This window comes from Piliocolobus tephrosceles, chromosome 14, assembly GCF_002776525.5.
Source record: "Piliocolobus tephrosceles isolate RC106 chromosome 14, ASM277652v3, whole genome shotgun sequence".
Lineage (NCBI taxonomy): Eukaryota > Metazoa > Chordata > Mammalia > Primates > Cercopithecidae > Piliocolobus > Piliocolobus tephrosceles.
The window spans coordinates 11,638,825-11,650,311 of NC_045447.1; the positions used below are offsets into that span (position 1 = coordinate 11,638,825).

Genomic DNA, 11,487 nt, shown 5'->3' on the forward strand with positions numbered 1-11,487 from the left:
TGAAGCTGTAAGCCCTATATGCTGACAAAAGATGTGTAAGGTAGGTCTGCTGTGAAAAACCGAAGGAAAACATCACAGGAGATGTTGAATAAGCGCCACTCAGCCAGGCAAGGTGGCTCACACCTATAATCCCAACACTTTGGGAGGCCAAGGCAGGAGGATCACTTGGGCCCAGGAGTTTGAGACCAGCTTGGGCAACATAGTGAGACCTCATTTCTACGAAAATAAAAAATCAGTCAGGCATGGTGGCATGCACCTGTAGTCTCAGCAACTCAAGAGGATGACGTGGGAGGATCGCTTCAGTCCTGGAGGTTGAGGTTGCAGAGAGCTTTGACCGTGCTACTGCACTCCAGCCCAGGTGACAGAGCAAGACTCTGTCTCAGGAAAAAAAAGAAAAGAAAAAAAAAAAAAAGCCACTGAGGATTGAGGGGCTTTGAAGGAAATGGTCCAGGAAACAGAGGTGAAGACGAGAAGACAACTGGGGATTAGTGGTTGTTCTGTGACATTATAAAGAATGTTCATAAACATCCCTGAAGCCACCCAGGCTTGGCCAACGATTGTAGGAATTATAATTGGAAGAAACCAGAGTAAGGATGGGTCTGACATCAGGACAAATGAAAGATGAGCCAACGACTGCCAATGGCCTTTGCCAGCAATGCAGTTCAATGTGGTCTACACAACATCTGCTCTGACTCAGTGCGTTGGCCTCAGTTGATGCTCCTATTTCCAGGACCCCACCCCCTTGGGATATTCCTCGAACCCTGCTGGAGAAGCTCACCCCTGTTTCTTGATGTTGGGCTACTTTTCCGGCCTCACAGAGTAAGCAAATTCATCAGAAGCCACTGCCTGACATTTCAGAGTCACCAGAGTCAAACTGGGGCTAACGAAGGCAAGTGGCTTGCTAAAAGTCACGGTCAAAGGCAGGGATGAAAGCCAGACCTTCAGTTATGCTAGCCCATGCACTTTCTCCATCATTCCCTCGCCTCCCTCAGGAATCCTTGGGCCCCCAGCTAGCAGGTGAAGCCGGTTCCTATACAGACCCTTCCTCCTGTGCACCATCTCACCTCAGAGGCCTGGTGAGGATTCGCTTAACAGCAGCCCTTACTTATGGGTAAGGAGCAGGTCACCTCGCAGCCCCACGGGAGCTGAGGTCAATCTTGCCTGCATCCCAGCCAGACTGCCTTGTGCGACCCTTTGGGACACACATTAGCTCATTCACTCAACACTGCCGAGTGCCTACTGTGGTACCGGGTCCTGTGCTAAGGATACTCGAGGGAGAGAAAAGAGTTTATAAACTCTGCTGTCAGGGAGCCTCCAGGTTAGAGGGAGAAATACTAACTGAATCATCTCGCTAATGAATATCCAATTACAAACTGAAATAAGTGCTCCAGAGAGCAGGAACACATTTGAGAGGCCTGACCTGGAGGGCTGCTGGCGGGAAGAGGGGCCCCTGGGCTGGAACCTGGAGGAGGAGGGGGAGTTAACTGGCTTAGTGGAGACATGCGCCTGTGCAACCCCACACTCTGTGGACAACTGAGCAAGGCATATTCTCTGCAGGCGCGAGGGGAAGGGATTCACCAGTGATTCGTTCTGGGGGCGCCTGGGTGCAGACCGAGGCCGACAATGCAGTCGCCACACAAGAGGTCAGAAATACACTCACTTCTTTCTCCTCTTCTCAGCACGATAGTGGCACAAGAGCTTCCTAGGAAACCCTAACCTTTCAAAAACAGTGATTACAGCAACTATGACACTGCAGATGTTTGTCAGAGCCAGTGACACTCACCAAAGCTCAGGGGGCCCACGCAGAGGGAGACCACAGCACATTTGCTCTAGCAGCATTTTTATTTACAAACAGCAATGTCCATTGACTTTATTTATACCATAAAAAAGCCATTTACAAGCAAGAAACAAGAATTCAGAACAAAATTAAGCAGCACTGAAATATTCATGTCACAAATCTAAAACAAAGTGAATACAAGAGTAAAATATCATTTGAATAAATAGTCTTAAATTCATGCTATAAAATAATCCTTAATGGCAAGTTACTAGTTGATACAGCATCCGCTTAGCTAGCTTCATTTACTTCATATGGTGATGAAGTGTGGAGTTGTGAGGTTACCAGTTTATATTGCAAGATAATGACACTGTGTTAAGTCATTCAAATTGCTCAACCATTTATAACGGAAAAAAATTTTAGCCCTACTAATAAAAGTGGTGAGAGAGATGGTTTTCACATTAGGAAAATGGTCATTCTCAAACAAACCAGGTAAGTTTACCTCTTACAATAGTCAGGGCAGCAACCAAAGGCTTGGGCAGCAAGTCCAAAGGTTGAATTCACAGCATACTTGTCACTGAGGGGCAGCAAGAGGTCTGTGGACTGAATCTGCTACAAGGAGAGCCAGGCAAGGCTGACTCCAGGACTTGATCAAGAACTACAATAGCCCTGTCTGTGCCAGACCCAGGGAGGAAACCAGAGAAAGCAGGTTCCCTTCTGGGCCGAGAAGTCAAGCACTGGGCAGAAACAGTGGGAACACTCTGGCACTTACTGAAAAAGACGCATGTGACATGTGACAACCATTACAAATTTGGAACAATGTGAATGACTTTTCTGAACTTTTAGTTCAGTTGCACTGAGTAATATGAAATCTATGATTTATGAACTAGATAGTTTCATATAAAGAATTTACATAATTCCCCAATACTTTCATATATAAAATTTAATAAATAACCCTGACCAGTCTAGAAGCACCATTCAAGGGGCATGTGCCCTTGGAAAATAGTTTAGGTGTTGCATATTTGAGTCCCTTTCAGTGGAGGCTTCACAGGAAACCATTACAGAATTTAACAATAACGAGGACAACAACAACAAAAATCACAGTAACTAAGAGAAAAAGTTGATAAAATAAAATACATTGATCTCTTTAAAGTAAAGCTCATTCACATAGATGATATTCCCCCCAGCCCTTGTTTTGTGTTCCTGCAAATTCTTCCTAGAGTCTAGGCTGTAAGAACAAAAATAAAAACAAAACCACACACAAAATACGCAGGCCTATATGGTCTGGGCTAAGGGAAAAACAAAGAGTTGGTTATATTTGCTATCATTAGAAAAGACATTTACTCATGCTCTGGAAGATTTCAAAATTATCAATTTCGTTCTACAGTATATTCTGCTCAACAGTGAACCGACAGTATCCTTTCTGCTGTTAAGAAAAAAAAAAAACCCTAAACTAAAAAAAAACAAAAAACACAACTGCCAAGGCAGAGCCAATTGGTTGGGAGGCTTTTTCCACTGACCAAAAAATTAACTTGTCTCCATATACTGTATTTACAAATATAATTTCTAAATGTATTTACAGCTTTAGTAGAAATTAGAGGGTAGATAACTGATTAGAATGAAAATAACTGTTTAAAACCACAAACATTAGTAAAAGTATAAAATTCTTTGTCTTCACAGTTTGTAATAACAGGCTAAGTATCTCTAGAAAAGGACGCTGTCACTGTCTTCACATTGTCTAATATTGAAAAGGTAGCTCAAGAAGAGACTCAATTATGAACAAGCCTATATGAATTCAGGATATATTTTACTGTAAAAGATTTCTTCACATATCACTTTATCTTAATTGATTTCTGCATCTGTTATAAATGAAACACCTAACCTAAAACTGTACAGAAATAGGGACTTTGCTTTCCAAAAAGAGTTGCTCTAAGGAGTTACACAGCGTACTTCGTCTGCGGAGACGTGAAGTGAACTTCAGGGAGAGAATGTTTCGGTTCTGTGGTCATGTTAATCCTCCTGACACATCCTCATGCGGCAAGGCACAATTAATTGCTGCTGCCCGATCTGAATGGAGTTAATCTCTCACCAGTCACGCCCCTGGGAAGCATGACAGTGCGAACGCTCAGAGAGGCTACACAGCTCCGTGCTGGCCTAGGCGCTGCCTCCCTCGAAGCCCTGCGGAACTTTACAGTACTGTGTTATGGCTTGAGAATTCATTCTTAACACTGCGAGCAGTGGAAAGGGTAAAGTGTTAGCAACACGAATGGGAGCAAGTGGAACTTGCAAAATGTGGAATCATGATTCTTAGAGAGAAACTCAATCAATTTTCTGCCCCTTAACAGTCCCATTACAATGTTTGAACCTGAACTGTACAATCAAAGCAATGGATATTCTTGTCAAAGACAATTTTGGATAAGTCACTCTTTGGTAAACTCAAACCAGTTAAACAGATTCACAAATACAAAGAACTCCATGTAAATAAGGTTAAGACGGACAATGCCAAGAGCCAGGACGCTGGAGGTGCCCGCACCAGGTGCCCTCCCCCCTCACTGTCTCTCATACCACGGAATGCTCTGGAGACCTCGCTGAAGGCCCCAAGCCTGAGTGAAAAGGAGGTTCCTTCCCTGAGCTTGACCTCTTATGTCCTTGGATTTGGGCATTTCTTGTCACAAACTTAATTTGTATCACAACACAAATTTTTTGCATTCAATTAAAAAAAAATCAAAACCAAACTTACTCATGTAAGGAAAAAAAAAATCACCAACATTTACCTGAAACCCCAGAACATATTTAAGTGGGTAAACACTTGGGGTCCAGCCTCCCCTTGAGGCACGCGGCTTTAACAGGAGTTGAACAAGTGCTTCAGGGAGAGAACAAACCCCTACTTAGGCAGTTTGACGAGGAAAAAGGCATACTATATACCCGATTTAGCAAAAGCCGCTCCTCGGGAGCAGCGGGATTAGAGTGTAATCTGTAGGGAGTTAACACTGATGTGTAGCGCAGCAGTTCACACGTGAACAGATCCTGTGTGCTAAAGAGATGCGACTGCACAGCTGCCACCCCTGGGGGCTATTACACACAAAGGGCTTGAATGACTTTTTTTTCTCAAAACAAAAAACAAAAACAAAAAAACAATCCACCATTGGTATTTTAAGAGCCAAAAAAGCACAGAAAACCAGCAAACATCAAATTCTGTATTCCTTTAACTTCTAGCCTCTGAGGCTGGTCCTTTGTTCGTTTTTCTTTTAGGTGGCTGCACTGTTCTCCTATGGAGGTGTACTGGTTGTGCATCTCAGACCCCAGGTTCTCAGCCAGATACCAGAACGCTGACATCCCACAGGCAGCCTACAGCACAAACTCACCACCAAACCGCCTATAAAATTACTCTCTGCCAGAGTTTACAGTACCGAAGCAATCTTGTAAAGCCTGTTTGTGTATGTGAACACAATACAGAACTGAAGACATTTCCGAAAGTACTAATAAAACATTATTCAAATAGGACTCAGGTATCTTTTCATACAGTAATGTGTTTGCCAGCACATGCTTTTGAGGTCTCTTTTCAAGCTACGAACTCAAGAGAGGAAAACAATTATAATTCATTATTACCATTAGATTTCACATTTTCTACAACTATACTGACCTAAAAAGACACTTAACAAAAATAGCACCACATGACAAAAAATGGTGACACACAGATTTGGTGACACACAGAGTATCTTAGAGGGCTTTTAAACTGTTGGTTCTTTAAGCAGGAAACACTGAGAGAGTGGGGGAGCCACTGAGGCTCTCATTAGCACACACAATACTAAGATAGATATATTGCTTGCAATTCCCATAGAGTATAGCTTTACAAAAAGTACAAATTCTAAGTTCTGCAGTTTCCCTGGGAACTGCATGTAGAAAAAGTTGCTGTGCACCTGAACTGGCTGTTTGAAAAGAGAAAGGAAAAAAAACAAAACAAAACAAAACAAAACAAAAAAAAACCCACAACACTGCTTGGAGAATTTTGTAGACAGAACTACAAATCCCTTTCCTTAAGTGCGAGTGAGTACTAACTCATGATAGAGAGTGATTCGATTTAGTTACCTGGTATGTATGTTTCTACAGTACGGAATGAAGGTAGATTTGTAGGCCAGTAAAAACCTTGAAAACCACTGCTCCTTTGGGGTTGGCTAATATAACACTACACTATGTAAAAAGGTCAGCACCACAGGTCATCCAGCTTACCTGCTGGACAACTAACAAAAATTCCAAACGGTTTCCAACTAGAGTTGAAGAAATTTTATGGCATTTGGTTTATGTATTTGTTATGAAGCAGAGCTGTGAACACTGTGATTTGCTTTGCTTGCTTTTGGACACAATGATTAATATAAACCTACTAACATTCTTTTGTAAGGGAAATGAAGGGACAAAACCCTAACATATTAGGTAGGGATGAGACAGACTCAGAAGCCCTGTTCACATTGTATTAAATTATATATTCCTCTTACATTCACCTCAACCAGAATAAAATCAAATTTGAGAATGTATATATACTATATATATAATAATAGTTTTATTATATATATATATAAATTGTCTAACTACCCCCTAAAAGGAATTTTAAATTAGAAAAGGTTACCCATTTGTATCAGCTGACGGCATCCTAATCTCCCTCCATGGAAGTGCACTGCTGCCAGCGCACACAATGAGAGAGTATGCCTCTTGGCAGAGAATGGAGGGTCAACCAGTTGGCATAGCTAAATCACTGGCAGGTTTTGGATTAAGAGTTCAGCCAAAGAGGAATACTGTCAGCCTGTGTTTTCCCTGGATGCGTTGCCCTTCATGCTTTGAGCTCCTTCGGGGAGGGAGGGCAGGGGAAAGGATAAACACAACGAAGTGTTCCATCCAGAAACTTTAGAAAAACTGCCAAGAGACCAAGAGATTTCCAGATGGTTGGGAAAACCAAAGATTACAACAAAGCAAATCACAAATATGCATTGATTAATGTGCTTTGTTTGGGTGCACTTCTTTACCATCTTAATCGGGAGCATCAGACACTGTGTGAATTTCCATCCGGGAATCTAAGCCCATCTCTGAGGCTGATGCGTCATTTTCTAGTTTCTGTTCCACGTACACATCTGTTCTCTCGGGGGACTCAATGCGACTCCTGACTTCAGCAACGCCCGGGTGGTTTTTCCGCAGGTGCTGGTTGAGGGTACCTTGGAATGGAAAGCACTTGCCGCAGATCTCACAGCGGAATGGTTTATCATCTGTATGGCCCCGGATGTGGTACTCCAGTTGGTCCTTCCGTGTGTACTTCTTCCCGCAGAACTTGCACACAAAGGGGGTGATTCCCATATGGAGTCGCATGTGCCTGTCAAGGCTTCCTTTCTGGTTGAAGGACTTTCCACAGTAAATACAGATCAACCTCTCATTGTACGGGTACCAATGCCCTCTCGCACTCCTCTCCCGGGGGCTGCTCTCATACCCGGGGTTGTTCATCATGGCTTCACTGTCAGAGCCCTGCACCAGGCCCTGCAGGTCACTGTGCAGGTGGACAGACAAGGCCCGCTTCTGGCGGGCACGCCCTCCTCGGAAACAGCTCAGCATGGACCTGGATGGGCTGGAATTACTCAAACTTCCAAAAGCTTCTGATACATTGGTTGGCTGTGAGGCTGCTTGGGAATAGGAGTATGCGTGCTGGAGCACAGAACCATAGGAGCCCACATTCACTGCCACAACTTGTTCCCCATCAACCATCTCAGTGTGGTACCCATCATCACCCAAGGAGGAGCTGTCGGAACAGCTGGGCCGGTCGGACTTCTCCATCTTCACTTTCACCTCGGTGATCTGGCTCTCCCTCACCAACAGGTCTCCTTGCTCATGGTCCCCCTCTATCTGAATCTCATACTCAGAAACGCTCCCACTGCTCCCACGGTCTGAGTGCCCCTCCTCCTGTAAGCGGCTGCGCAGAGCTTTGCTGGGGGTCGTCTCCATCCGGAGGTCACTGCTTGCGGTGGGCTGCCGTCCCTGAGAGCAATATGGAGGAGAAATCTCCACTGGGTTGGCAAAGAAGCTGCTGTCTTTCACTCCGTTTCGACTCTCGGGATTCTCTTCAGCACCGACGGTAACAGAGTCAACATCTCCAACGCTGATTTTAGAATGGATGCTCTCTAGGATCTGCGTGCACTTGTCAATGACACACTGCATCTGAAGAAAGCTGGCTGCAGTCAGAAAACTGACAACATCCTTCAGCTGCAAGGACATTCTTCCAGTGTAACAAAAAGAAAGCAACTGCTCAAACACATTGGGATTTTTAATCACTGATATTGACAAGCCACTCATGGTACTCAACGCTGAATGGTCCCGGAAATATGGGGAGCTGGCAGCAAGGACTGCTTTGTGGGCTCGGAATGGCTGACCCTGAATGTGTACAATGATGTCACATAGTTTCCCCTGCAGGCGGAGTTCGTTTAGCTGGCTCAGAACGGTGCTGCTGTACTCGGGCACATCAAACTGAATAAAACTGCTGCTGTCCATTTCTACTGACATGAAGCGTACTCTGCGGAGAGAGAGAGTTTGCATCATTCACCAGTGACTCCTCACTAAGTACAAGTGGCATAAACACAAGCTTACAACGACAATACCATTGTGGCTATCAAACCTCCTAAAATCTACCTGAAGCATTCTTCCCCTTGTTTTAGTCTTTCATGTTTTGGTTAATTCACCAAAAGCCAAATAAACTAATGATCAATTAGCCTAGTGTCACCGTTGCCTAACATTCATCTTGATCAAAAGTAAAACATTTTACACAGAGTAGGGCTATTTTGGCTCTGAGAAACTGGTGTTCTTTTAGGACAAATATTTCCCCATTTCAAGTACTTTTGTGGGTTTGAAGTACTTTGTGAAAAATAACTAAATTCAGGCCAGGCGCAGTGGCTTACACCTGTAATCCCAGCACTTTGGGAGGCACTTGAGGTCAGGAGTTTGAGACCAACCTGGCCAACATGGTGAAACTCCATCTCTACTAAAAATACAAAAATTGGCCTGGTGTGGTCAGGCGCTGTGGCTCAAGCCTGTAATCCCAGCACTTTGGGAGGCTGAGGCAGGTGGATCACAAGGTCAAGAGATCGAGACCACGGTGAAACCCTGTCTCCACTAAAAATACAAAAAAAAAAAAATTAGCCAGGCACGGTGGCGGGTACCTGTAGTCCCAGCTACTCGGGAGGCTGAGGCAGGAGAATGGCGTGAACCTGGGAGCCAGGGCTCGCAGTGAGCCGAGATTGCACCACTGCACTCCAGCCTGGGCGACAGAGCGACAGTCCGTCTCAAAAAAAAAATTAGCCTGGTGTGTTGTTGTGCGCCTGTAATCCCAGCTACTAGGGAGGCTGCAGCAGGGGAATCGCTTGACCCCAGAAGGCGGAGGTTGCAGTGAGCCAAAAGCACACCACTGTACCCCAGCCTAGGTGACAGAATGAGACTCCTTCTCAAAATAAACAAACAAACAAACAAACAAAAACAAAACTAAATTCATCTAAAAATGTTCTGCCTTACTTGTGTATTTCTGATTGGTATTTTTCAACTATGCAGCACAGTGGATACAATAAATGGAGCTAAACCCTTTTCAGTATTACTGTCTTGATTTGTGTGTTTGCCCTTCAGCTGTGTACACCTTTATATCTCTTTTGGGTTGGGTTGGTTTGGCTGAGACTTACTATGCTCGGTCTCCTTCAGTGCAGTATTATTATTATTACTACTTTTTTTTTTTTTGAGACAAAATCTTGCTCTGTCACACAGGCTGGAGTGCAATGGCATGATCTTGGCTCCCTGCAACATCCGCCTCCTGGGTTCAAGCGATTCTCCTGTCTCAGCCTTCTGAGTAGCTGGGGCTACAGGCATCCGCCACCGCACCCAGCTAGTTTTTGTATTTTTAGTAGAGATGGGGTTTCACCATGTTGGCCAGGCTGGTCTCGAACTCCTGACCTCAAGTGATCTGCCCGCCACAGCCTCCCAAAGTGCTGAGATAACAGGCGTGAGTCACCGCACTCGGCCAAGACAGTATTTTTAAACAGTAGTTATTTTAGACAACAGGAGTGAAAGGGTGACGGACACATCAAAAGGTGTGTGCCACAGCTGTGGCACACCTACAACAGGTTTCCTTCCTGTGGCCTAAACATCTGCAGCACCAGACTGCTCAGAACTACTTAAGTATATATAGTCCAGGCTCCATCCTCTCACCCAAACACAACAAAACCAGATCTAACAATTATATTTTAAAATCTGACCAATAGAAATGTAAATACCTCCTAAGTATTAGATCAGAAAAAAATCTAAATGGAATAAAACTACTTAGACAATGAGAAGACACATAAAATCTGGCTTTAGGAGTGAAGTTTACTCATGTCTTCAACTTACTTGAGAATGTATCTCCAAAAAAGAGATGGACAAATATATGATAAAGCAAACACAGTAAAAAGTTAACAATTGTAGGGTCTACGTTGTGGATATTTGGGCACTTATTGTGAAATTCTCTCACCTTTTCTGTTTGAAGTTTTTCAAAATGAAATGTTGGGAGTTTTGAAAAAAAAAATAACAAAAAGCTGTAACAGGAAAAGTCAGTGCCTTAAGAGTTTTAATCATTAAACAATAAATACTAAAAACAAGTGAAATGGCTGAACTCAGGAGGTCAGAAAAGGAAAAACAAATGATGCCCAAAGACAGTGGGAAAATAACTAATACAGAAGAACAGCACATAATCACAGAGGGAAGTTTTAAATTTCAAGACAAGACAACATGCAACTAAGTCTAAGACTCTCACAGGAAAGGATCAGTTAAATGTGCCTAGATCATGTCCGAACTTTTTTTTTAATCACATCAAAATTTGAGTTAAAACATTTTAGTCAAAGAGGAATACTGCGCCCTTATTTATCCTAGATTTATGATTGAAATCAATTTGAAATCTGTATGAAATGAACATATTTTTAGGATAACATAAATTGGCAGAACTAAATAAGAAACAGAAGTGCCAAGGCACAAATGATCTTCAGGCCGTTCACACTGTTCTAGATGCATGTAAAAACATTTAAAGCATCTCAGTTCATATGGCACAAATCTGATAGCAGAAGATGACAAATAGCAGAAAGAAGAAAACTGTCTACTTCATCTAAATAAATAGATTTTAAAGTCCTAACAGAAATGCTAGCAAATACAACCTATTAAAATAATATATTATGACCAAGAACAGCTGTTTCACAAATGTAAGGATGGCTACATGTTCAGAAATAAATAGACGAATATAATTTGCAACATCAATAAGTCAAGGAGAAAAACCCACGTGACCAAATCAATATTATGTCAAAAATGCATGTGAGAGAAAGTTAAATGCCCTTTCAGAGTAAGGCGAAAATACTCAATAGGCTAGAGACAGAACAATAATTTCTTAATAAAGTGTATCTACTACAAACCAATGGCAACATCATCCTTAAAAAGGAAACACTGCATATGTTAGTATACTTAATAGGGAAAAGAAGGAAGGAAGGAAGGAGGGAAGGAAGGAAGGAGGGAAGGAAGGAAGGAGGGAAGGAGGGAGGGAGGGAAGGAAGGAAGGAAGGAAGGAAGGAAGGAAGGAGGGAAGGAAGGAAGGAGGGAAGGAGGGAGGGAGGGAAGGAAGGAAGGAAGGAAGGAAGGAAGGAAGGAGGGAAGGAAGGAAGGAGGGAAGGAGGGAGGGA

The 11,487-nt window shown here is 43.2% G+C and overlaps 1 protein-coding gene across 2 annotated transcripts in view; it reads right to left on the reverse strand.

Annotated features, from left to right (window-relative positions):
* Positions 1 to 1,823: 1,823 nt before the first annotated feature.
* Positions 1,824 to 11,487, reverse strand: part of ZBTB34 (zinc finger and BTB domain containing 34) — a 25,049-nt gene continuing 15,385 nt past the window's right edge. For both annotated transcript variants that reach the window (XM_023217129.2, XM_023217128.1), the window contains one exon: positions 1,824 to 8,321. In XM_023217129.2, the coding sequence (XP_023072897.1) occupies positions 6,797 to 8,311 (1,515 nt within the window). In that variant the 5' untranslated portion in view covers positions 8,312 to 8,321 and the 3' untranslated portion in view covers positions 1,824 to 6,796. The remainder of the gene's footprint in view (positions 8,322 to 11,487) is intronic.